The sequence below is a fragment of the Alligator mississippiensis genome, chromosome 6, assembly GCF_030867095.1.
Source record: "Alligator mississippiensis isolate rAllMis1 chromosome 6, rAllMis1, whole genome shotgun sequence".
In the NCBI taxonomy this organism is placed as follows: domain Eukaryota; kingdom Metazoa; phylum Chordata; order Crocodylia; family Alligatoridae; genus Alligator; species Alligator mississippiensis.
The window spans coordinates 75,203,448-75,230,053 of NC_081829.1; the positions used below are offsets into that span (position 1 = coordinate 75,203,448).

Here is a 26,606-nt window from a genome sequence, read left to right on the forward strand (position 1 = left end):
GACCATGATTTGTTCACCTTCTTAGTTCACTGAAGAGCGGGCAAACCCCTCAGTAAAACAGAAGTCCTTAACTTTGGGAAGGCCGACTTCTGCAAACTGAGAGAACTGGTCAGTCATGCAATCAGAGGCCATATCTCCCCAGAAAAGGGAGTACATAAGGAATGGTCATCACTCAAAAATATAATCCTTGAAGCACAAGGCAAAGCCATCCCTTCTCACAAGAAATGCAGTCAATGAGCGAGGAAGCCCCTGTGGCTGAATAAGGAACTGTTGGACCTCATTAAGCTCAAAAGAGCAGCCTACACCAGCTGGAAAACAGGAAGCATTACTAAAGAGGATTACTCTGCACTCGCCTGCACCTGCAGAGAGTAGCCGAGAAAAGCCAAGGCACAAACCAAACTTAGGCTTGCTACAGGGATCAAGGACAACAAAAAATCCTTCTTTAGATATGTGGGAAGTAGGAACAAGAACAAGGATGGTATTGGGCCCCTGAGAGATCCAATGGGGCAACTGACATCAAATGCCCAAGGAAGGGCCAATCTCCTAAATGATTTTTTTGCATCAGTTTTTCACCCTCCCAGGAGGATCACACTGTCAGGAATGGCACCAATCAATTTGGGAGTGGGTGACGGGCCCAAAATTTGATGTGGATCAGGTGAGGGAACACCTTGAGAAATTGGACATTCACAAGTCCGTGGGCCTAGATGGAATGCACCCGAGGGCATTCCAGACATCATTGCATACCCCTTGGTAGGGATATGTGAAAAATCATGGCACTTGGGTGAGGTTCTGGATGACTGGAAAAGAGCCAACGTGGTCCCTATCTACAAGAAAGGGAGGAGGAATGAGCCAGGGAACTATAGACCAATCAGACTGATGTCCATCCCTGGAAAAATTCTGGAAAAAATTGTCAAGGGATCCATTAACACCAGACTAACAGAAGGCAAGCTTCTGAATGCCAGCCAACGTGGCTTTGTTGACAGGCAGGTCTTGCCTGACCAACCTCATCTTCTTCTATGACCAGGGAACATATGCCCTGGACAAGGAAGATGATGTGGATGTTATTTATTTGGACTTCAAGGCCTTTGACCTAGTTCCCCATGATGTTGTCACAGTTAACTGTGGCCTAGATCATCGTATGGTCCGATGGCTAGGCAATTGGCTACAGGGTTGGACCCAAAGATTACTAGTTGAAGGGAGCAAATCAACTTGGTGCAGTGTTACCAGTGGACTCCCTCAGGGCTCGGTACTCAGGCCAGTACTCTTTAACATTTTCATCAACGATCTAGATTTGGGAGTCAGATGTGAAATGGCCAAATTCATGGACAATATAAAATTATGGGGGAGGGCCATCACACCGCAGGACAGGCTGGGGATACAGGCCAACTTGGACGCACTCTCAAAGTAGACTGACCAAAACTGGATGGTCTTTAATACAGAGAAGTGCAAGGTGCTGCTTCTCAGTAGGGAGACCCCTCAGCATACTTACAGGCTTGTCAGTGCTATACTTGCTAGCACCACGACTGAAAGGGACTTGGAGGTTTTGATTGACCACAAGATTGACCTCTGATCATGCGCGAGTCCAGAGAAGAGCCACGCGCATGATCAGAGGTCAGGGAAGCAAACCCTACGATGACAGGCTGAGAGCCCTGGGGCTCTTTAGCCTGGAAAAGCGCAGACTCAGGGGTGATCTGATGGCCACCTATAAGTTTATCAGGGGTGACAACCAGTATCTGGGGGAACGTTTGTTCACCAGACTGCCCCAAGGGATGACGACTAGGTCGAACGGTCATAAACTACTACAAGACCGTTTCAGGCTGGACATAAGAATTTCTTTACTGTCCGAGCCCCCAAGGTCTGGAACAGCCTGCCACCGGAGGTGGTTCAAGCACCTACATTGAACACCTTCAAGGGCAAACTGGATGCTTATCTTGCTGGGATCCTATGACCCCAGCTGACTTCCTGCCCTTTGGGCAGGGGGCTGGACTCGATGATCTTCCGAGGTCCCTTCCAGCCCTAATGTCTATGAAATCTATGAAGATGAATATGAGCCACTAATGTGATGCGGTGGTGGGGAAAGCTAACCAAACTCTGGCCTGCATTCACAGATGCATCTCAAGCAAAACCAGGGGAGTCATCCTCCCACTTTACTCAGCCCTGGTGAGACCAGAGCTGGAGTACTGCATCAAGTATTGGGATCCCCACTTCAGGGCGGGATGTGGAGAAGCTTGAGAGAGTTCAGAGGAGAGCCACTCATATGATCCAAAGCCTGGAGGGAAGGCCATATCAAAAGAGGCTGAGGGACTTGGAACTCTACAGTTTGGAGAAGAGAAGGCTCAGGGGGGACTTGGTGGCAGCCTACAACTTCATAAGGACCTGGGAGAACAGCTGTTCACCAGAGCTCCCAAAGATAACAAGGTCTAATGGCCATAAACTCCAGGAAGGCTGATTTAGACTGGATATTAGAAAAAAGTTCTTTACGGTGCATGTGTCCAGGGTCTAGAACAAACTCCCCCCAGAGGTGGTGCAAGCACCTGCTCTGGATTCCTTCAAAAAACAGCTGGATTTATTTCTTGCTGGGGTCACTTGATCCCAGCTGACTTCCCACCTATGGTGGGCAGGGCTGGACCCAACAATCTCTTGAGGTCCCTTGCAGCCCCTAATGTCTATGAAATCTATGAAATTCAGGGCAGTAATGTGGTGCGCGGCAGCTCCTTTAATCTTTCATGTCCCCCCATGTGCCCCTCTTCCCTCCCCCACTGTTGATTGGCAGAGGGGCCCCACCACTCCCTCCTGATTAACAGGGAAGCAAAAACCACAGTTTAAAATATTGCGGGGTTTTTGCCTCCCACTGGTCAGCAACAAGCATTAGGACTGCTGGGGACCCTCAGGTAATCAGCAGTGGGAGGCAAAAATGGTGCTATATTTAAAACTGCAACTTTTGCCTCTCTGCCAATCAGGAGTGAGCTGCAAGCATGGTCCCTCCACCAATCAGTGGTATAGGTGCACTGTCTTAGAATGAACTACTGGGTTCAGAAGATTTCCCGCGCTTGAACAAAGGACATACTTATGATTGTTCTTACTCTTGCAAAGCTTTATTTAAGGATACTCGCAGAGGCAGGCAATAAGACAGAACAGAGAGGATGATCACTTTACATCGGCTCTAGGCAGCAGCCGCTACCCTGCATAATTCCCCTGGCCCCGGAGTGTCTCGATCCCAGGGATACGATAGCCTGTGCTGGGCTCTGCGCAAGTCAGGATTCTCGCCAGAGTGTGAGGAACTCCCATAACTTAATGTACAGCTTATATAGTCTGGTGTAAATAACGTTATCTCGAACTAGGGACTTGGTTATCTCGAACTAGGGACTTGGTTATTTCAAGCTAAGAATTTGGGGATGAGTCGTGATTCAACACACCTGGTGTTTACCACATTCCACTTTATTACAACATTCTACTATTTAGGTTCATGGTTCGGTCACTTTCACAAAGCAAAAAAGCTACATGCTATAATACCGGCCTACTATGGAGTCAGCATACAAAATTCTTGCTATGAGCATTAAGCAAAGCTTAAGCTTACTATTATAGGCACATAGGGGGAACCTGCAAGATGAAAGGAGCTACAGCACACCCCACTTCCTCTGTGAATCTGGTAGGTGCCTAATTATGGCTGAATTCCATTGAACACTCTTGCTCATCTTGTAGACTCTTTCCTTCTTTTCTTTTAGTACTCCCTCACTTTCTCTCATTTTTCTCCAGCTCTCAAATGTCTCTGTCCTTTCATACACGTGCTTGTTTTTCCCAGATTCTCCATACATCCCTTACTAGTGCCTCTTCCCCCTGTTCAAGCCCTCTTCACCCATCAGCAGATTTAGAATTTTGAAAAGGGGGTGCAGATGGTGAGGTGCATCATCACATATTAAACAACACATATTGTTCTTCAGTTAAAAGTATACTAAAAGCTTTATTAGGGGCCATGGGTTGTAATATTCAGTTTAAGATTGAAACAAAAACAAGTATAACTTCATTGGAATGAGATAAAAATGAGCTTCAGGGCTGTGAAACAGCTCATTACTAGGAGCAGCTAATAGACAGAATAGTTGCAGAACAAAGGATAGTTTGATTGGTGGAATGTCAAGACCATTAAAAAGAGAAAAGGATCATCAACACCTATGGAATGAAGAGTTTAAAAGGGATCAGGTAGATTATAATGAGCCATGAAGTCAAGTGACTCCTTCAGCACTGCTTGACTAGAAATGCTGCTGCCGCTTCCAGGCAGTTGGTTTTAAACTGTGGGTGGAGCAGAAATCAAAAGAGGGTGCAAGTGCACCAGTGTACCCATCCCTGGATCTGCCCCTTTCCTTACCCGAGACTGTGGCAGAATGCCACCTCTGTCTCTCCCCAAAAACTCTGCTATGTGATAATTTGGTTAACATGGTCCCTGCAGAAAGCAGACATCCCATCTAATTAGGTAACCCTGAGTTGGATACATTCCTGAGGGAGGGGGGAAACCTGCTCCCTCTGCCTACATGACTGGCATCACATAGCTGTGTGAGGGGTTTAGGCTCCCTATTATTCTAAGCAATGCCAGACTACCTGGCAACCAGTGACGCATTTCAAATTGGTTGGCTGGCAGCCAAAAGGTGCTGGCCTCCATTGGACCAGGTAAATGAGGTCATAAGGTCTATACAAGTTAGGGACTGCCCAGAAGGAGGGAGAGTAGCCATGATGAAAACTTAGAAGCTGGACCATCTGACACTTGCTCTCTCTTGAAACTCATGATCAATGAACTGCCTGCCTCCAGAGGGAATCTCCAACAGCCTCTGGATGATACTTGTGAGTAAGCTACTTGAGATCTAACTAGATATATAGCGTGCAGTAACTCATATGTGTGATCAAAGGCTACCCAGCCATGCCAGTTTGCTCTATGGGATTTCTTTGATATTGCTCTACCCTGTACCCTATTACAAACCTACTCCTTGTAACCAAGAAAGTTCTCCTTTGTACTTAGCATGAGAGACTTATTGGGAGTGGGTCTAGATTATGCCTTGGGGTCCTCTTGGTTCGGCTGACTAAGGGAGACCATTATTTGTGCTTCAGACTAAGGAAAGCACCCCAGGTTCTTGAAGTGGGCTGAGTACCCTCAAGGGCTACTAGGTCTGTGTTTCCCAGGGGACACAAACCCAGGATCACTCCAGACCCTGGGTGGTGTTGGTGTTATCTCCAGGCTAGCAGGTGTGCTCCAGGAAGGCAACCCCAGGGAGGCACTCAGAGCCTGGAAGGTGGTTGGGCACGGTGAGGTGGGTGGGTGGTTCAGCATAGGAGCAACTCCTACTGGCCCACCACACAAACCCAGCTCAATTCCACAGCACCCTTTGGGGCTGCCTATGCTTTCTTTCATTTTCTTGACTAATTTTTCTGCAGCACCACAAGTAATTTTCCACCTGGGTTCATTCTTAGTTATCTTTCTCTCTTTGTCTGTTCAGTGGAATGCTTCACAGTTTTGCAGATATAGCCCTTTCCTTTAGAATTATGTAGAGGTGGGTAATTAAGTCTACGTAGTAGCTGTAACTCTTCTACCCACCGGTAGAAACTGATGACATCCTGTGGCAGTAAATTGTGGTTACTGTGGCCATGTAGTAATGTTTCTATGTCAATAATTATGGTCCTAGATTTACTATATGATGATTTCTTCTCATGTTAGCAAACCATAATACAATATGATGGCCAGGTGAAAATAGGCTATTAATTTCCTATGGTTATGTCAGCGTTCAATAGAAAAATAACTTCAGGGGCATTGCAGAGGTCTGTCAAATTGTCTTGTAAAAATCAAAGAAATTATTGTTTTATCAAGCACCTTTCCTTCAGAAGGATCATCAAACTTTTACAGTCCTTGCACATATAGGAATTACTCTTCATCTTTATATAATGCAAAGGACCTCTGGAGTGCATTATTGTAGCTGTTTAATATTATGTTATGAAGTAGAATATGCATGTGTGTGTGCATATCTATCTATCTATCTATCTATATCTAGATATATATCTGCAACTGTTAGACAAATATACTGTGGCGGGCCAGTAGGGGGTGCTCCTGTGTTGAGCCACCCACCTCACTGTGCCTGACCATCTTCCAGGCTCTGAGTACCTCCCCGGGGGTGCCTCATGTCTGACCGACCCCGTTCCTGGAGCACACCAGCTAGCCTGGGGGTTCCACTGCCACCATCCAAGGCTCTGGACTTAATTCTGGCTCTGTGCATCCTGGGAAACACAGTCCTAGTACTTGATTCACTTCAAGAAGTTGGGATGCTTCCCTCAGTCGGTAGCACAAGTAGTGGTCTCCCTTAGTCAGCTGAACCAAGGGGATCCCAAGGCATAATCTAGACCCACTCCCAATACGTCTCCCACAAATAGGTACAAAGGAGAACTTTATTGGTTACAGAGGGTAGGGTTAGAATAGGGTACATGGTAGAGCAATATCAGAGAAAACCCATAGAGCAAACTCCCCTGGCTGGGTAGCCTTTTGATCACGCAGCTGAGTTACTGCAAGCTATATATCTAGTTAGATCTCAGGTAGCTTGCTCACAAGTGTCATCCAGAGGCTGTTGGAGATTCCCTCTGGAGGCAGGCAGTTCCTTGATCATGAGTTTTGAGAGAGAGAGCAAGTTTCAGATGGTCCAGCTCTTCTCTGTCTCTGAGTCTCCCTCATGGCTGCTGCCCCCTCCTCCTGGGCAGTCCTTAACTTATATAGCCCTTGTGATCTCATTTACCTGGTCCAATGGAGGCCAGCACCTGTTGGCTGTCAGCCAACCAATTTGAAATACATCACTAGTTACTGGGCAGACTCTAGCCCACCTGGGAGGAAGCCCCTCACCCAGATATGTAATACTAGTCACGTAGGCAGAGGGAGCAGGTTCCCCCGCATCCTCAGGAATGTAGCCAGCTCAGGTTACCTAAAGAGATAGGGTAAAGGTGTGTATCCTCTGCTGGGCCCACCCTCATCAAATTGTCACAGGGCAGAATTTTTGAGAGACAAAGGTGGCCTTCTGCCACATATACCATAGTTGCCCATAGACTAAGTGCAGTAATCCAGAAACTGCATGCTTATAGTTTTAAAAGGTCTTTGCCAGGTCAAATGTGGTCCAACATTTTGATTTCAAAAAACAAGCTTTTACAACAGCTAAGAATCAGGAGAAATAATACCAAGATTTTCTTTAATTTAGCTGGAAAGTATTGTTTTTAAACACTGATGAACTTCATTCAACATTGTTTACAACACAATCAATGCAGCATTGTTGTAGCTGAACATGATATTGACAAAAGACTGCCTATGCACTAAAAGTGAAACTGACTATCCTATTTTCATTGTCCATACTGTTTGCCTGGCACACAAACAGCTGACAAATAAAGGCAAAGAAAAGTGAAGTTCCTTTCAAAGTATGATTTTTAACCTGCAAATGCAAAATCTGATATTTTAGATATTTGGGATTTTTACGGATGTTTGGGATGTTGAAATTTTGAAGGGGTTCTCAAGTTGTTTTCCTTTTGTGTATGTAGGCCTGAAAGCTGCCTTAACAAAATGTTTAGCATAAGTATACCACTAAATAAACACGAAGTCAGTGGGTCACAGTATAGGGCAGAGGTTGGCAATTATTTCAGCTGGAGGCCTGCTTAATGAGTTTTGGTGAGTTGTTGAAGGCTGTAAGGGTAGCCGTGTCCCTTAACAGGTATCGCATCCCCTGGTAGCCATCTTGGGATCTGAACTACCACTCCTAACCCCTGACCTTTGCCACGTGAAGTCCTTCCCCTTGCCCTGGACATACTCCTTTCTAGAGTGGTGTGCACCACCATGGAACCAGAAAAAAACCTAAATCATATATTAAAAAAAAAAATCAAACATCTACTATAAGATACTTAATTTTTTAAAAATTGTCTTGATTTATGTCTGTTTGCATAGTGCATACAGAGGCACTTGCATAATAGCTCAAAATACTATCTTACTCTTGTATATTGTGCGTGGGGAGTAAAGGGGAGTGTGGTTGGATGACCGTGTGGTTGGGAAGTGGGTGGGCATGTGGTGGGGTGTGGGTATAGTGGATAGGGTATGTGGGGGTTGGTGTATGTGTGAGTGTGCAAGGATGGGGGCTGGGGTATGTGCTTGGGGTTGGGGTGTGTGGGTATGGTGGGGGTTGGGGTATAGATGGTGTGGGAGTGTGTGTGGGGACTGTGGGAGGATGTGGGTGTGTATGGGGGTACGGTGGGGGGTGGGGTGTGTGGGAGGGTATGGGGGTGTCCTTAGAGTCCCTGGAGTGTGCGAGTCCGCAGAGCCACATGTGGTGGCAGTGAGTAGGGCCAGCCCCACCTGGCCCCATAACATGCAGCTTCTGCCCCACACATGGTGGCAGCAAGTGGGAGCAACTTGCCAGGCCCCATAGCACCCATTTGCATGCTCCCATTACAGTCTCTAGCTGAATGTAGCGGCAGCAAGCAGGGCCAGCACCATCCAGTCCATAGTGTGTATTTCTGCCCTCCTTCCAGATTCCCCAGACGCATGGTGGCAGTGAGTGGGACCAGCCTGCTTAGCCCCATAGTGCACATTATTGCACTCCTGCCCATGGCCCCAGCTGCACGTGGTGACAATGTGCGGGGCCAGCCTAATACAAACCCATAGCTTACCACTCCTGCGCTCCTCCAGCTTGCGGGGCCAGTCCAACCCAGCCCCATAGCATGTGGCTCCCCACATTCCTGACCCTTTTTCCCTCAACAGGAGTCCCTGACCCCCAGCCCGGTGGAGCTCTTACCTGAATTTCTACTTTCCCTGGAGGGAGGGCTGGGAAACAGCCACTGGGAAACAGCTTGTGGCCAGGGGTGGGTAAGGCCAGACTGGGGTGGGGGTTAGTTGCTTAGCAACCACAAGCACACCTCCTGCATGCAGGCTCCAGCTTTCAGAGGGGCAGTGAGAGCTAGGGCCTGTGATAATTCTTTTGGTTTAGAAAAGTGCCCCGTGGGCTGGATGGAATCATCTGGGAGGCTGAATATGGCCTGCAGGACATATTTTGCCCACCTCTGGCTTAAGGTGTCCTTTTTATAACCCATGGCAGCATAAATTAAAAGAGGATTTGGTATAGCAGTCCAAGACAACAGGAAAGAAACAGCAGCCTAACAGAAAAAACAACCACTGTGAAAGATGACTGTGGATATTTATGACATAACCATGCCTAGGACATACAGGAGAGAACTGTAAAAGAAGTATATAAAACCCAGGAGAAAAAATGTTAGAGTTGGGGGAAAATAATACACAGTAAAAAAACCAATAATGAATCAAATCCCTATGTGGTGAAAGATGCTTTGCTAGCTGAATTCACTGCATCTGTCGGAAGGCTCACGTAAGAGTATTTTTCTTGAAAGTTAGGGCTTTCTTAGAAGTTGAATGTTGTATTTAAAGCCCTTGATTATTGGTATTGCTTATGTGTTCAGTAAATTAGAATTTGAGACCGGAAGAGTTTCACTGATTGATTCTTTCCATTCACCCTACCCCTTAACTAAATTTAGTACAACAGTATACACTAGTACAATACATGCAAACACTTATGCATACAGTTTTATGACAGCTGTTGACACAGAGAAAGCTTTTTTAAGTGAGCTAAACATTGTTGTATTCCTAAGTAGAGAAAAATCTATACCCAATGTTTTCTTTTATCTTCCCAGATAGCATTATTGATTTCACAAGGCACTGTACATTTTGTTAGGTTATTATAAAGAGCTACAGTTTGACAGTGTAAACTGTTTATACAAAGACTTATTTCCTGTGGATAAGCATATCTCAAAACCATACTATAATATAAACATTATAATAATCATATAAATAATGCATAATATGTTCATAATAATTAGTTATTTGAATTTTGTTTCTCATTTTTTTCTAACTGCTCTCCAAAATATAGGGCAGGTATAAGTCCCTGGACATTGAATAATGAAAGATTTGTTAGTCTCATAACAGGTGGACAACAGCTGCAGAGTTCAAATCTGAATTCATGCCTGGACACTCCCAAATTTTAGGGTGTTTTTATATGATTGATCTGCTCAGATGAGTAAGAGCAGTGTGGCAGTGCACCTTTGGGTGCCTGCCAATTTAAGGACTGGGGTCAGGCAGCCAGCAGGTGCTTGATTAGGGTGGTCATTTTAGGACCCAGCTCACACAGGCTGGGGCAGCAATTTGTTGCCAGTTGCTGACGGAGTAACATCATCTGGCTGAGCTACTGCTTGAGAAAAATCTTAGAGGTAAGGGGTAGGAGCTATGGAGATGGCAGGAGGCTCCTGGTCCTGGGCATGACCTGAAACTGCCCTCTGCCGGGGAAGGGGGGTCTGGCAGGACTGTTTATGGCAAGACAGCCCTCCAGAAATACCAAGTCAGTTACCCCCCTGGTGAAAGGTGGATAGGGGTGCCTTAAGCCCAACCCCCACCATCTGGTGGGTAATTGTGAGGATTGTGAGAGCAATTATGGGCCAGGCATACTAGCAAAGAAGCATCTGAGCCCAGCACGGGTGTAAGACCCCAGAGGCCCCAAGGGGGGGTAGTGTTGGTGTGGAGGCCCACACAGAGTAGGGTGCAAAGAGGCACTCGAAGGACTGTGCATGTGTGGGGTGCAAAGTAAGGCTCCTAAGGGTGGCTTGAAGGGCTGCACCAGGGGCGTACTGAGTAGGGCTGCAAGGGCAGCTTAAAGGGTGGTAGATGGGACATCTCCACTAGTAAGATGAGAATCAGGTTGTCCAGTGCGAGGTTAGGGGCAGAGTCAGCCCAACATTTGGCACAAGGAAAAGCCACATAGAGTAGGGGAGCTTGAGTGAACCAAAATTGCTGTGTGCGCCAATTCAGAGCAAAAGTAGTCAAGCCTGATGGCCTAAAGGAGGTCGCTTGAGCAAGCAGGGCAGTAGAGAGTGCCCCAGTGATGAGCAGTATGCTAGAGTCCTCTGTGAGAGGCAGGTGGAGTGAGTGTGAAGGAGGCCCAGCAGTGTACTGAGTCTGTCCTGACCAGTAATCTGGATGCCATCTGCAAGGCATGGGCCACGGTGTAGGGGAGGTACAGAGCTATGGATAATGCCCCCTGACATCAAGGCAGTAAATGGGCAGCTTCCCACTTATTCTATCGGGGAACATCAAGTTGTTGCAGGCGAGATGGGGCAGACTGCCCTAGACAGGGGGGCAGGCTGACATGAGATCCTGCCCCCTGTCAAAAGCTGATTAGACTGTTATTGCTCCTTGGACAAGTGTGCAGATAGGTGAAGATAAATACGCAATATAATTTATTCCTTTCCTAAAAAAACAGACAAGATTGAAGTTGTTAGTGTCCAGAAGAAGCAGAAGGGGAATAGCCCTTTTCCCTTCCTTCTCAGTGTCAGAAGCAGGCTATACCTTAATGCACCTTCAGTTTGTTCATTCTTCCAGAACAGATGGAAACAGGAAAGTACCATATTTAGTAGCAGGAGAATGAAGCAGAACTCCACAACCAGCTTAATTATTAAAGAAGATTAAAGGATCTAGGATAAGTTATGGAGGGTGTAGGACAGGGGTGGGCAAAATACAGCCTGCGGGCCAGATCCAGCCCTCTAGGCCATTCTGTCTGGCCCGCAGGGCCCCTAATTTTTTTTTTTAATGTATATTTATTTGCCTCTGGCTCCTGTAAAAAATGACAGGAGCCAGGGGCAGTAGGACCCAGGGGAAGCCACAGCAGGCCCCTGGAAGAGCAGTGCCTGCCCACCACTCCCCCCCAGCCAGAAGCAGGGGCTTCTGGCCTGGAACCATGGGGCTATTCCTGCCTGTGCCAGAAGGTTGGGGCTGTGTGCTGCTGGGGCTGGGGTGGGAGGGGGTGGAAGGAAGGGGGTGTGCAGGAGCTGGTGCCCTGGGGCTAGCACCAGTGGGGCCCAGAGTGGGGCGGCTCCCCTCTCTCCCTGCTGGGGCAGCCCAGCCAGCTGCGCCCCAGGCTCCTGCCACCCTGCTCTGTGTCCCACCAGCACTGGCCCTGGGGCACTGCCTGGCTGTTGCTGGTTCCCAGCCCCCTATCCAGCCCTGGGCAATGTACAGGGGGCATCTGGGGCTGCTGGGGGTGGTACGAGCTGGTGGGGACGTGGCCCAGGGCACAGGAAGTACAGGGAGGCAGTGCAGAACTTGAATCATGCGCCTGAGCCTTGTGGCGGCAATGGCCCAGCTGCGCTCCCCACAGGAGGCTCCAGTGGGTGCCGCTGCCCCAGAGGGAAGGCCCGGGCCTCCCCGTCCCACAGGGGCCCAGTGGCAGCTTGCTCCCTGGCCCCAGGATGAAAGCTGCACCAGGAGTGAAAGCAGAGCCACGGCTGCTTTTCTGCTTCAGAAGCTCCTGCAGCTGCGAGGAGCCCAGGGGTCCTGGGGAAGCTCCTGGCCAGCCCTGGGGGGAGCATGGGTTGCCTCCTGAGGCTGCGACCTGGCAGGGTCCCAGCTCAGAGTGTGGGAAGTCCAGGGAGGCTGCAGGAGCTTCTGGAGCAAAAAAGCAGCTGTGGCTCTGCTCCAGCTCCTGGTGTAGCCTCCCCGCCCCTCCTGGGGCCAGGGGGTGAGCTGCTGCTGCGCCCTTGCAGGGTGGGGGGAGCTGGGCCTTCCCCCTGGGGCAGCAGCCCAGTCCATGGTGGGGGCAGCCAGGTTGTTGCCATCCCAAGCCTCAGGCACGGGATGCAACTTCTGTGCCACCTCCCTGGGCTTTCCCTGTCCTGGGCCACATCCCTGTTGGGTTGTGCTGCCCCCAGCAGCCTCAGGAACCCCCCTGCACTGCTCCTAGTGCCAGCCAGGAGTTTCCCTGGGGCCCTCCGCCTCCTGGAAGCAGCAGGAGCTTCTGAAGCAGAAAAGTGGCCACGGCTCCACTCCAGCTCCTGGTGCAACCTCCCCACCTGTCCCAGAGTGGGGGGGGGGGGGTGAGTTGCTGCCAGGCCCCTGCAGGGTTGTGGGGCTGGGCCTCCCCCCCCGGGGCTTCCCATGCAGCCCTCAACAGCTTGCCAAAACTCACTGAGCAGCCCTCTGCCCAAAATAATTGCCCACCCCTGGTGTAGGATGACAGAAAGGGAGTTTGTGTGAGACACAGAGTCGTGTTAGTGATCCCTAGCTCTCTGTAGAATAGATGGTGTCTGGTTAACTCATGTTTTTAGGCTTGTGCTCATTCCCACACAGAACTAGGAAGGAATTTTCCCCCTTCTTGATTGCTACTGAGACTTGGCTTTTTCTTTCTTTTTTGATTTTCTCAAAAACATTGGGTGGGGATTTTGCCAGTCCTGCTGGGAATTAGAAAACCCAGAGGATCTTGCTCCTCATTCAAGGTCTTACTATTCACTATATTTGAGATCGGGGGGAAAAATATTAATCCCATAGTCAAATGGCATGGACTGTGGGAGTTTTCACCTTTCTCTGTAGTAGGGTTTGGGGGGAGGCATTATCTTCTTTCTTGGATTTCTTGAGCATATTTTAACAAACTACTTCCTGTCCTTCCAGTGGTAGGACATCAACACTGCCTTCATCCCCCTGCTTAACCTATGGCAAGTTAGAAGGGCATTTTAATATTCTGAGCATTGTGCTTAGTAGCTGTGTGAGGGAGTTGTTCCCAAAGTTTAAGCACAGGCTAGACACACACTTGTTTAGGGTGAGTTAATTACAGATCATCCTGCCTTGAGGAGGGGATTGGACTAGGTGACCTCCTGAGGTCCATACCAAGGCAACTTTTCTATGATTCTCTCAGAACACCAACATGATTGGGAAAGGGTTTATACTTCTCTATGGTACAGTGCTCTACAGAACTCCTGATCTGTCCCACAATGCCTGCCGTGTTGTATAGAGATATTTAAGATAACTCTAAACAGGTTAGTTTAAGTAGTAGAATCAGTCTAGCCATAGCAACGTGGAGGCTCTGCCCAAGCAATTTGCCATATTGAGGTGCAGGATAATTTAGCCAACACACAACCTATGCTTCTGTGTCTAGACTCTTTTAAAAGGGAGCTGGGTCCTTCCATAATACCCTGCAGTATTAGGTGTAGATATGTGTTGTATATCTGCTTTGTGTCTCAGATGGCTAATGGGGATATTCAGATCCATTGTGGGGTTAGCACTGTCTTAGTATGGAGGAATTTGGATTCAGAGCTGTTTGCCTCAGGCCCATCTCTAGCCAGACTTTAGAAGACCAATCCTTGTCTCAGCAAACCCCTAAATCAAGTTATGATATTGTGAAGTGCCTACTAATTAGGCCATAAGGACAAGACTGTGCTGTATTTTTACTTGCCATATTTTTAGCTCTTGTATCATATAAACACTGAATAAATTAGAGAAATAAATTTACATAAAAATTATGGGGAAACCTTCATAGTCCTGACCAAGTCCTAGATACACACACTTAATTGATGGCTAAGAATCCATGTGCTTAAAAATTCTGTACAAAAAGAAATGGTATAGAATGAAACTTACATACTGGGAAAGAGAAGCTGTGAATTCAGTTCCACTTGGTAATATAACAGATTTTGTAAAAACCATGGGATGTCAGTTACTAAATAGCACACTGGTGCATCTGCTATTAAATCATTGTTGAGAAGTAGAAGAGAGCATCATGTTTTTGAGCAGACTGTATAATCTAAGGTTTGATTAAGTTCAACAGCAGCATCACAACCTGACACTCTTATGCTTTGCATGCATTCCTTGAAATTAAAAACAAAAAACAGCCTGTGCCAAAGTCATCAAAAACACTGCATATTAATCTCATTGATGACTCAGGTTTTTTTGTTGAGGCCAGTAAGGATCTCATAGGGAGGACACTTGCCTCTCATGACAAATGTGAAAGCTTTCTATTCTACAGTTCCACTTAACTAAAAGGTGACATTGATAATAAGTTGTCAGAAAAGTCAATAGGAACAATTAACTTTTTTGCTTTACAAGGCTCTAAGTAGCCTTTGGGAAAGTTCAACCCATAGAGGTAGTATTTATCTGCAAGGTTATCAAAAAGTTAGTTCTATTATTTGGCTACATTCAATTTAATTTATCATTTATAGAAAAGTTTTCAGCTTCACCCCCTCCCCCATAGGTTCCTTCAGTGAAACGTCAAGCCAAAGCCATTATTGTACTTACAGATTGTGAATGTCAAAACTATTCCACACTGAAGTCAACGTAGTGGGTGAATATGGTCCTGTGAATAGGCAACAGCTGTCATCTCCTTGCTTGTTGGGAGTATGTGTCATGAAATTCTTCACTAGCATTTATACATGACTCAGGCTAGTACAAATCATCCCAAAATAATAAGATATTCTAGTTGTTAGTGAAAGACAGATTCCTCTTGTCAACTCACAAAAAAAGTGAAATCTCCAGAGCATACATAATTGTTCCAGGCAAGTTTAAGACTTCTATTTCAGGGATAATCACATACTCTGTAGAGATATGTTGTCATTTTTAGTAATAATATGCATTGTGCACAAAAAGTAATATACTGCTAGCAGAGATTTTTAAGATGTTGCAGCTTGTTTTTTTTCTTTATTAGAATCTCCTCTGCATAGCTTTTCTATAAGGAATTTATGCAAGTGAAGAAAAATGAGCAGTAGCTCATTATACCTCATTTGTGGTTTAAGTAAATAAATACTGCCTATTCAATTGATTAAATACAATGTTTCCTTACAGATTGGTTCAAGCTATACATAGTAAATGTGCATATTTTGAGCTGTCTCTTGACTATAAAGTAGAAGGTGCCTTTTAGCTCATTTGTAGTCATGGATAAAGAAAAATATATCTTTTTTAAACACAGCATCTCAGTTTAATACATTAGGAATGATGGATTTTCATAATAAAAAGTCTTTGGAAGTTTTACTGCTGGAGCAACATTAGGAGCTTCTCAGAACATGAGCATTGTCCTTTATTTTAATTACTCAAAAACATATTTTGTGGGCTTAAACCTTGCCCACTTCAGTCTAACTGGATTCTTGTCAATTTCTTACAGAAGGACGTGTAAGCATAGATTTGTTGGAGTATGCACAATTTGAATCTCTTGCCAGATGTGTGCCAGCTCTGGGGGATATAGGGTAGGCAAGTGTTTTAGCTGGAACAGTTTTTCAATAAAAAAATATTATTGTTTAATAGTAAATCATATCTTTAGAGGTCCTTTACACAAGACCAGTGAGAGCCTTTCCATTGACTGAAATGGCTTTTGGATTAGACCCTTTAGAGAGGAAAGAAGCTTATTGAGTTTAAAGGCACTGGAGGGAACTTGGCATATTACATTCCTGGCTTTGCCATATTCTTCTTGTGTGACCTTTGGCAAGTCATTTAACCTCTCTGTGTCTCAGTTCCCCACTGGTAAACCGGACCCCTTGCTACCTCTTTGTAGCATGATAAATGATATTAAAACACTTATTAATATCAGCAAGATACTCTGGATGTAGAGTAATAGGGATTGTATAATTACATAGAATGATAGGACTATGTAGCACCTTTTAGATAGGACTATCTAACATCCTTTCATAGTTTCATAATGCTGGGGCTGAAGGGGACTTTGCATGTCATTGGGTCCAGCCCCTTGCTTGTTTGAGATACACTGTTGAGATCACAGCAGTGGGTTAGTAGTTATATTTTTTTTGTTTATAGTGGTTGCTGATTTGGCAACACAACACATAATTAAAGTGTTATATCTACACCATTCTGTTTGCCCATTACTCTGGAATCACCAACATACAAAATACAGATGGATATACAGATCAAGCAAATAGAAGTCAATGACCCAGATTCACAACATTGACTTTTTGATAGCATAAGTAACATCCACTCTGGCTGCTGGGTATGTATAATCAGTACTGACCTGTGCCTATGCAGTGTGACAACACACTTTGTGTGCAATAACAGCAAGGACAAGAGCCACCTGTAAGTTTAAATATACAAAAACTGTATTTATTTGACAGTAGGACTTTGAGTTTACAGTTAGTTATTTGTGATGTTTCCCTGAATTGCTTCCTTCTGTGCTGCCCATAACCACACGTGGTCATTCACTCTTTTGGGTTGTTTTTTTTTTTTATAGTTTACAGTTATTATTTTTTCAAACTGTATCAAATCTATTTATATGGAGACCTAAATTAATTCAACTAATTCCCCTTTATTACAGTGGTCATATCTGTAAAGCACCTATCCTAGCAGGTTGTGACCCCATGAAAATTCTACCCACACCAGAAATGGGTCACAAACCCAGTCGGGTTGCTTATGGATGGAGGTATTACTCACTGGAAAGATTAGTATTTGACCTCTAGTTATGTCAGCTTTATTTTTTAATATGCAATGTAAGAGAAATCCAGGAATTTGGAATGAGAGTAACCTCAAGAGTAAGAAAATTGAAGGTATTAGATATGGTGAGGGAAAAGGGGCGCACAAGGCAATCAGTCAAACTTCAGTCTGATAAAAAGAGCTGTTTCCTTTGGTTTTCTGTAAATCATCAATGTGTTTTATATTCTGTAGAATATATGGATCATGTTAGCAATTACTTGTCCAAGTGGTGAAATACCGATCAGTTGTTTCGGTTGGATATCTTGGACTTTCTCTTACATTTAATTTTAAGAACTTGTTGGGAAATCACCTAGAAATTAGAACGTAAAACTTGTTTTTATTTTTATTCAATAGTGAACTTTGACCACTTCCAGATACTCCGAGCAATTGGGAAGGGAAGCTTTGGCAAGGTAAGCTAATATTTTGAACCTGTTCATGTGCTTTATCAGGTGCGTTAGAACTTGAAACAAATTATGTGCATACTGTTTCGTATAGCATGAGTAATGATGCTGACAGAGATTGACTGGGCAGTAACTGGGCAATTTTTTATTCAAGAAAGTATTTTGTTGGCTTTTATGAAAGGCAAGGATTTTTGTGGATTATATCTTTTACCGGATCAACTCCATGGTTGGGATAGACTTAGGCAAGCTTTCCACCGCAATGAATTCTTCTTCAGATTTGAATAATGCACTGACTGCGTTATCTTTAAAAGCTTGTCTAAATGTATCCCAACTGTGCAATTGGTCCAATAAGAGAGGCTATCCTCAAAAATCCTTGCCCCTCACGTATTTCCTGGGCCTTCACGACTACAGTCTCAATCATTGCTATTTTTCCTGTTTTGATCCTTGGTCTCCCCATGAAAATTCAACATTTTTTAAAGTGAAAAACTTAGCTACATCTCAAGTATCATAGAATTCTTTTAAATATATTAAGATAATTGTAACTTCTTAAGGCAAATATATATCTTAATATTTCTGTTTCCAAGATAGATTTGTTGGTTATGATTGGTCAAAATAAGTCACATGGTGTTGGAGGCCACTTGGACTATATTTCTCTTAAGAACTACTTGAATATAAGGTTTTATTTGTTAGTTATTTTGCAAAATAATAAAAATAGTGTGGTGTTTAAAAGTCAGAACAGCACTAGAAAATTATATATTGTTTTTTAAAAATAATTGATATGGTTTGGGTTTTTTTTTTAAATTTGTTTATAGCATATCTCTATGTTCCATCCAAGATAATTATTTGCTGCTTTAATCACACTGACCTGAATTTGTCAGTGTGCTTCTCTTTCTTGACATTTATATTCTGTGCTATTTATTTTCTTTGTAGTATTTACAAAGTACATTTGTATATTTTTGTCCTTGTATTAAGGGCATCTTTCCTCTCACTTTGAGCTGACATTTTATTTCATTGCTGCTGCTCCACATTTCTTCTGCTGCAGTTAGTTTACTGTGTCCTAAAGGCATTTGCCCTCTAAGGTCTCCTCTATTCAGCTGAGGCACCTGCCACACAAGGAAGAGCAAAAGTAGCAGCAGTAGTCGTGATACTAGCACATTGGCAGAATTATCAAATCTAGTGACTGTAGCCTTCGTACCTGCTACTGAACAAGTGCTAATCTTTGTTTGAAAATGGACATTTAAAAATTAATGTGTTGGGACTCAGGACAGAGAAATGGGTCTCTAGGATTTTTTTTTAAAGATGAAATGTTTAAGTTGTGAGAAACACAAACTGACTTAACAGCACTTAAAAAAAAAAAAAGTATTGATTCCTTAATTGTTAGAAGTAGTGATGGTATAGAGAAAGCAGTTGGAATGCAAAACCAACCACTGTCTTGATGAGAAGCTACATAACACACACACACACAATTATAGACATTTCATAGATCCAGTAAAACAAAATAAGCAACAAGACAAAAATATCCAGTATTTGGTTTCCTAAAATGTTTTGTGCTTTTTGCTGAGAATTAATTGAGAGACACAGAGAAGCATTCATTCCATCGTTATCACACATTAAGGGCCTGTTCCACCCATGTGGAGTCCTGTTGGCCCTACGATGAGCCTGCATGGTATACTACGCTAAGCTACTATTTAAGTTGTGGTGGACAATTATTTGGGCTGGAGGGCCACTTAGGGAATTTTTGTGAGCTGTTGCAGGCTGGGTCAGTACCACCTGCAGCAGCTCATCAAAACCTCCTAAGTGGCTCTGTCCTAGAGCTTGGCCCCACACTGTCACCACTTGGTGATCCTGGTCCTGGGACTGGCTTGGGACCCACATGGGCAGGTTACACTCTGCTGGGCAAATGGGATGGGGCCATGGGTGGTGGGGAGTGGCATCTGGGTGTAAGATGGGGCTAGGGCTAGGATCTTGGGGCAGTGACACTGCATGGCCAGAGCCCTGGTACAGCCCTGCCTGCAGAACTCATGCCCATTGCAGGAACATGTAGGCAGCAGATCATGGCTCTGCTAAGAGCTCTGGTCCCATGCTGTTACCTCCACAAGATCCTGGCCCCAGCCCCACTAACCCACCCGTCCCACTCCTGGGTGCCATTCAGGCTGTCCTGCCTCATCCCATCCACCAAACTGAGCATGCCCTGCCTGCCCATGTCCCAGGCCAGTCTCCATGGAGATCCTCCCATTCGCTCCATCCAGTGGTCCCCAGTGGTGGATGTGGGGCACACAGGCCGGGGTAGTCGGGCAGCGGGGCTAGGGCCAGTGGCCACAACAGACAGAAGAAGCTGCCACTTCTGGGAAATAGGGTCTGGCCACCACATTGCCCCAGCCCCACTGTATGCCTGGTTGCAGCAGGACCAGCCACATATGCATGCCATGGCCTGGGCTGCCCCTCATGATAGAACCAGGCAAGGCCAAGGGACCTGCTGCCAGCTGGATAAAATCCCTTTGCCAGGCCAGATCTGGCCCACAGGCCATATTGTCCATCCCTTATTTAAGTCATAGAAAGAGTGGTTTTTAAATGAAATTAGACACATTTTCAATGACAGGCTAAATGTATAGCATCTCTTAAGCACAAAAGGAAAAGAAAACTGGTAGGGGATAAAATGTTAGGTTTCAAATCTAAAGATACAAACCATGGGAAATGAATAAAATAGCATAGGAGCAGATACTCACCTGGTAAAATCATCAGAGCTCTATAGAGGTCAGGGGACCTAAAACAATTTACACCAGCTGAAGATCTGCCTGAAGAGAGCGTCTTTTGAAGTTTTCAGTACTTAGTTAGTGTTTTATGGCTGCTGGTAATGACAATTGTGCTTATCTCCCTATTAACTTTTCTTTCCTGCTGTTCATCTCTTGTCTTACAAATTATAATTATACTGGAAGTTTATCGAGTCAGGGGCCATCATTTTTTGTTACACTCATGTATATTGTTCAGCACACTAGGGCTGGATCTTTGCATGCTACTGCAAGACAAAGAAATAATAAACAAAAAAATAAAGCAGTTATAAGTAAAGTATGTAAAGTGGTGGAATAAGACCATAAGGTAGAGTGTGCTTATTAATATTGCATCTGTGAAATTTTAATCTTGTCATTTAGTGTCAGTTTCTTAATCTCAAAAGTAAGTATTACTTATCATGCTATTTTAAGATTTGGGGTAATTATAGATGATTAAGTTATGCTCTTTGAGAATAATATATTTAGGAAGCTATTGTGTGTTGAGTAAAGTAGATCTAATATTTAAAATATCTCCCATAGTGTTAGAAGATTTTACTTGATGCACTTAATGTAATTTTCTTAATTCTTAAAGTATATGTAAAATGAAAGAGCCTATTATTAAGTATATGAACGTGTGCCAGGGAAATTGAAGCATGAATAACATTCTATTGTTCTGACCATGTCCTTCTTTCACTGCTTAGTTACTAGAAGCCTAGATACAGCAGTATTCCCAAAAAGGCAAAATGATCAAGATAAGGGGCTTTTTGGGGGGGGGTAATAACTTATTCTGAGCATAAGGGTCCAACCTATGTGAAAACATTGTGTAACTTTTACATGTGTTCAGTGTGTATTGCCAAATAGGTAGATGTAACATTCAGGTTTCACTAAGTATATGAATTAAAAGCAGGGATGAAATGTATCAATGTAGCCCCTCAAATTGTTATGGGATTAGAGATACAAAAGTGCTAAAACACTCGTTACATTCTTGTTGATAGTGGCTATTAAAGATGTCCTCTGATAATGATTCTTCTCAAATTAGGTAGAAAATCTATGCAAACAAAATGCTGGTGTCAAAATCTATAACATTTGCACCAAAATTTACATCTGGAGGCTCTGACTATGTCTTCAATTCTGCCCCTAAAGAGCACACTACATAACATTGCTAACAGATATTTTTCCCTTGTTGAGCAATTCACTGTTCTGTAGGCTGTGAAAAGCTTAACATCAACGCCTGCTGCCAGGGTATATGATGTGTTATGTCCTTGCCTTTCAAATGTAGTTTGCTTTTGTGAGAAGAGTGAGCAGCATGTGTGGTTACAGTGGTAGCACTTGCCTCCAATTTGCTTCATCAGTGTTAACCTTGTGAATGAGCACATCAAAAGAGGCAAAGAACGATAACTGTACTTGCTAACAATAACAATATGTAACAGTCATATCAACAGGTTTATGTGCAGATCTGGGATTCACATTGGATTAGAACTGGTCACTGCCATTGGTATGAATTGGGGTCATCAAGAGAAAACCACATCTCTTGGACTTGTTTCTGTCTCCTACTCTGACCTCCATGCACTATTTTGAAACTTTGGGCCTGGTACAAATATTACACTTTTACTGGTATAAGTGATCAGAAACCAGTCTATATGCATAGCAGAACAGAAGTGTGGCACACGTAGACTGGTTTAAAAATGGCAATCTAAGATTTGTCCCCCAACCCAAGGGTGAACGTATGTTCCATTTGCTACTGATCTAAACTGCTGCTTGCAGAAAACCACATAACTTAGGTTAGTTGTGCCTTGGGCTTTTTGAATGTCTGTACTTAGCCATGATGATGAAATATTTATTTGGTGGAAGGACATCAAACAGCTGATCTTAGTAGCCTTTTGCTTCCACTGTGTTGCATCCCAGGTATGCCAAGGGCCAGGGAAAATGAGGCTGTGAATTACATTAACCTACATGGTCATAAGGTATGCCTTAGGAGCACTAGTTGTAATGTTTTTCTGCAGTCAGCCTCTGCTTCCCCATTATGCTGCTAGTACTGATGAAGTGCAACATGCAGTCACCTAGTCTTAATATATTTTGTTGCAGTTTTACCCCGGGGGCGGGGGGATGAGCATGGCTTCTCCCTTGGGTCAGGTTTACTGCCATGTCACACAAGTTGTATTGTGCAATGTTGTCTCTCCACACCCAGTAATCAGTAATCTTGCCCAGGTTGCTCATCAAAAGCATTACCAAAACTTGGAGAACACAAGACATTCCAGGGCTATGTAACATTGCATTTTCACTTAGGCCACAACAGAAACTTTCGGTCTGTTTAATTCTTAGATGCTTCACTTTTTGGTTTGCATTTGCTATTGAGTTTTGCACCAGTGATGGGGGGCCCATGCACCTGAAATGAGAACTGAACTCTCATCTATTCAGCATTTCATGGGAAGTATGTTACAGGCCAGAGAAACCAAACTTTTACCAATCAAAGTTTGAACTGTCAGTTGGCCTAGAGTGTGATAAGCAGCACTTTTAATAATTTGCATAAAATGGAGCAGATTGTAACCCGCCTTCATTTGGGACATGGAGTTATTCATAGAGATTATTAGTTCTAGCATATAAATACTACATGGCAAATTCTGATCTCATTTGCATCAGTGAAAATCAGCATCACTCCTCTGACCACAGTGAAGTTACGCTACATTCATAATAGGGTAACAGAAATCAGAGTCTGAACCTACAAGTGTTATATCTTGATATTGCACACTTTTGCCCTGTATCTAGAGTAAGCACTACGCTGTAAGACTTAATAATGAAGAGTCGAAGTGAACTGCTTTGTGTCACCAGATGGATTCCATTTAGCTGATGGGCCAAAACTTCAGTCATTTCTGTTCTAGGCTGGTAATAGATTGTCTTAGTTGTAAATATTCTGGTCCCTGTAAAAAAGAGTTAAGCTGTAGTTCAGAACCACTAGAAGGAATCATTCAGTTCAGAAAATTGAAGGGAATTTTTAAAATCTTGCATTAGCAAGAGAAGAAAACCAGTGTAGAAGACCCTAATTAGATGCTCAGTATTGTTACAACAAAGGAAAGGGCACATATTAAATATTGGAAATAGATTTATGAGGACAAAGCAGCAAGGAAAAGTGTTGTCTGTTTATAAACCCATAATTAGATCACAGCCAATAGTTAGTTTGTTGGGGGTATTTTAGTGTTGATAAATTTTTATCTAGTCCTGGCCACTAATTAACAGATTTAAATTGGAAAGCATTATTGTTTGTGAACACAAAATAATCAGGTAAATGAAGGCAAGAGCTCCATAAGTCTTGTCATTCTATTATAATTCATGCACTGAGCTATAGCATAAACTTTGGCCCAACTGTATGACTCATTTCCAGTCAGGTTGTGTTACCATTCAGTTCAACATTTCAAAATGTGGGAGTAGTAAAACAAAATTTGTAGGTATAGACAGCAGGATGTGCCACTATCAGTTTCCACTAGCAAAGTGTGGGAAAATTTATTTTAGTAAAAGTTGATTTTCACTGAATAGTAAAAGTACAATAAATGCTTTAACTAATGAAAGTGTTTAAATACTACAGTGTATTTGGGGTACTTACTAATGTCTCTGTCTCAATCAAGACAGAAATAGAGAAGGGAAAAATATTGAAATTACAGAGTCACAGAACAGAGACTCATTTCAAAGGGGGTGAACTGGACAGGAACTCAGGGAGAATGGACCTATTGAAGCAAAACTGGGGGATGATAATTTGTTAGTTCAGTGTCAGCTTCTTATGATTTCCAACCACTTCACATGAGAAGCTGCATGAACTCTTAACCCTAGTGATTCATACATACAGGAACTGAACAAAAATAAAAGCAAAAATTCAATTAGGCTTTGGAGGGGAAGAAAAGGGATTGGTTTGAAATAATTTAATTTGGGGGGGGGAGGGGAAAGGGGAGTGAAGAAATGGGGATTCTGTGAAACACAAAAATTCCCTCTTTTTTGAGCCAGGAACCTATCATTTGATGCTCCATTCATATCCTTATTGTATACAACCTCCAGTATGCACTGCCTGAATGACCCTATGCTCACTGTACTCTTCCACATACACTGGAAAAGGGGCTAGGGAATCAATGGGGCATTTTTTTTCCAAGTTGCTGTCTGTAGCTGTCAAGCCTTGTTTACTTGAGGACTCTGCACCCTCTATTCTGAATCACACACCATCAAAGAAACAGGGATTGATTCTAACAGGCAATTGGAAAACTAATTAATCACATGTAAAATGTAAAATAGAATTGGAAAAGAAAAAAGCATTTATCCCTGGGCAATACCTCTTTGACTTTGCAAAGCGCTGCAGCATGCTGGAGATTCTTTTTTTAGCTCTGCATGCTTAAAGAAAGATGAAGTCAAACACAGAGCAGCATATCAGTCATCAGAGTTCTATATGTATCATTAAGAACATGCTGTATTGAGTCATACGTCTATCATCTTTCTTGATAATTATGTCAATATAATGAATTGCCCTGGTAAAGCGAAAATCTATTCGACATGAAAAAGTCTTTCAATAGTCATGTATAATTATGTATAGGATAAAGCTACCCTCCAGATTTGATATTTCTACCCTCCAGATTTGATATTTAAAGCTTGATAGAGCTTCTTTTGGTTTTTAACCATCTACCTTATGAACTGTAGGTGCTAGTATATGAATTGTGACTCAGTTGAGAAAAAGCAGTGATGTCTAGTGGACAGGGGATTGAGCTGACAGTCAGGTGACTTAGGTTCTATTCCAGCATTATCAATGACCTTCTATCTAAATTGGGTAAGTCACTTGATTTTTCTTTGCCTGTTTCTCCTCACACCCTTTGCCTGCCTATTAGGACTGTACAGTCTTCAGTACAGGGATTGTATTATAGCACACGAGGTCCAAATTGGAGGTGCACCACCAATACATCGGTCCGATATCAGATCAGCACCGATATAAAGAAAATTATCTGCATCAGAAATTGGCTTGATGCAGCTGATAATTTGTCCAGTAAATGTCCGTGTGTGCGCACAGCCGCAGTGCAGCATGTAGGCAATGAGGAGCAGAGCTGGCAGAATGGAGTGCTGCATGCAGCTGGTAAGTCTGGTGTGGTGGGAGGGGAGGGAGAAGGGCTGTGGGGAAGCAGATCAAGGGCCCCATGGTGAGGGAGGGTGTGGGCTGGCCCTGGCACCAGCCCACAGCTGACACCCTCCCCGCACTGCGCAGATCTTGGGGGGCACACCCCGCACACCCTGGACGAGCCACTCGTGGATCTGTCCCGTGCCCCTCCCCTCCCCAGCTGGTCAGTGCCTGCCCCTGCCCCAGCCCCATTCCCTCCCTCACCGCAGGGGCCTTGATCTGCCCCCCCCCCTTCCTTCTCTTTCCACCACACCACATTTACCAGCTGGATGCAGCTCTTCAAGCTCTGAAGCTGAAGAGCTGCGTATCGGATCGGTATCGGCCGATGTGCCTCCTTAAAAATCGGCTATCAGTATCAGCCCCAAAAATCTCTTATCCGTGCACCCCAGTGCAAATAATTTTCCTCATTTTGAAGTGTGAATGTGCTAGAATAAGGTTCATACTGTAAATTAGAGGCTCTGAAAAAACCTGACAGTTAGGACAGATATTCTCATTCTCAACACCTTTAGTGCTATTTATTAGGAACGGGTCAAATTGCCCTGAGGGTCTAGGATATCCACAGAAATCAAGAAATGTAAATGACCATATAAATGGCCTAAATTATATAATTTTATATGTGCATAATGCATGTTATATGGGACATGTATACAAATAAATTTGTTTTGCATTGACTCTGGTCTGAGCTGATTTTATTTAGGGAAGAACCTTCAGATGAAGGAAAGACATTGTAGCCATGAAGATGTCTTCAGAATGAAGCATCAGAGTCTGGCCAACAGCCGGAAAGAGAAGTTACTTTAAACAAAATGAGAGCTAGATCCTAGATGCTTTTAAAGATCCAGCTAGCACATATGCATTTCTTTAAGCATCTCAGTGGCTTTAAAAATGTGACTCAACCTGGCTTAAACCCTTAATAGCTGAGACCAGTCTGGAACATGTCAAAGGTTCATTTTCTCTCCCCTAGACCATTTTCTTCATGCAAGCTTCCTTATTCAATCTGAGCCAGCCTA

General features: G+C 43.9%; 1 protein-coding gene across 3 annotated transcripts in view; it reads left to right on the plus strand.

The window, feature by feature from the left end:
- The window catches only part of STK32C (serine/threonine kinase 32C), a 277,360-nt gene that overhangs the window by 130,446 nt on the left and 120,308 nt on the right, over positions 1 to 26,606 (plus strand). For all 3 annotated transcript variants that reach the window (XM_014611373.3, XM_019482914.2, XM_019482915.2), the window contains exon 2: positions 17,642 to 17,697. In XM_014611373.3, the coding sequence (XP_014466859.2) occupies positions 17,642 to 17,697 (56 nt within the window). The remainder of the gene's footprint in view (positions 1 to 17,641; positions 17,698 to 26,606) is intronic.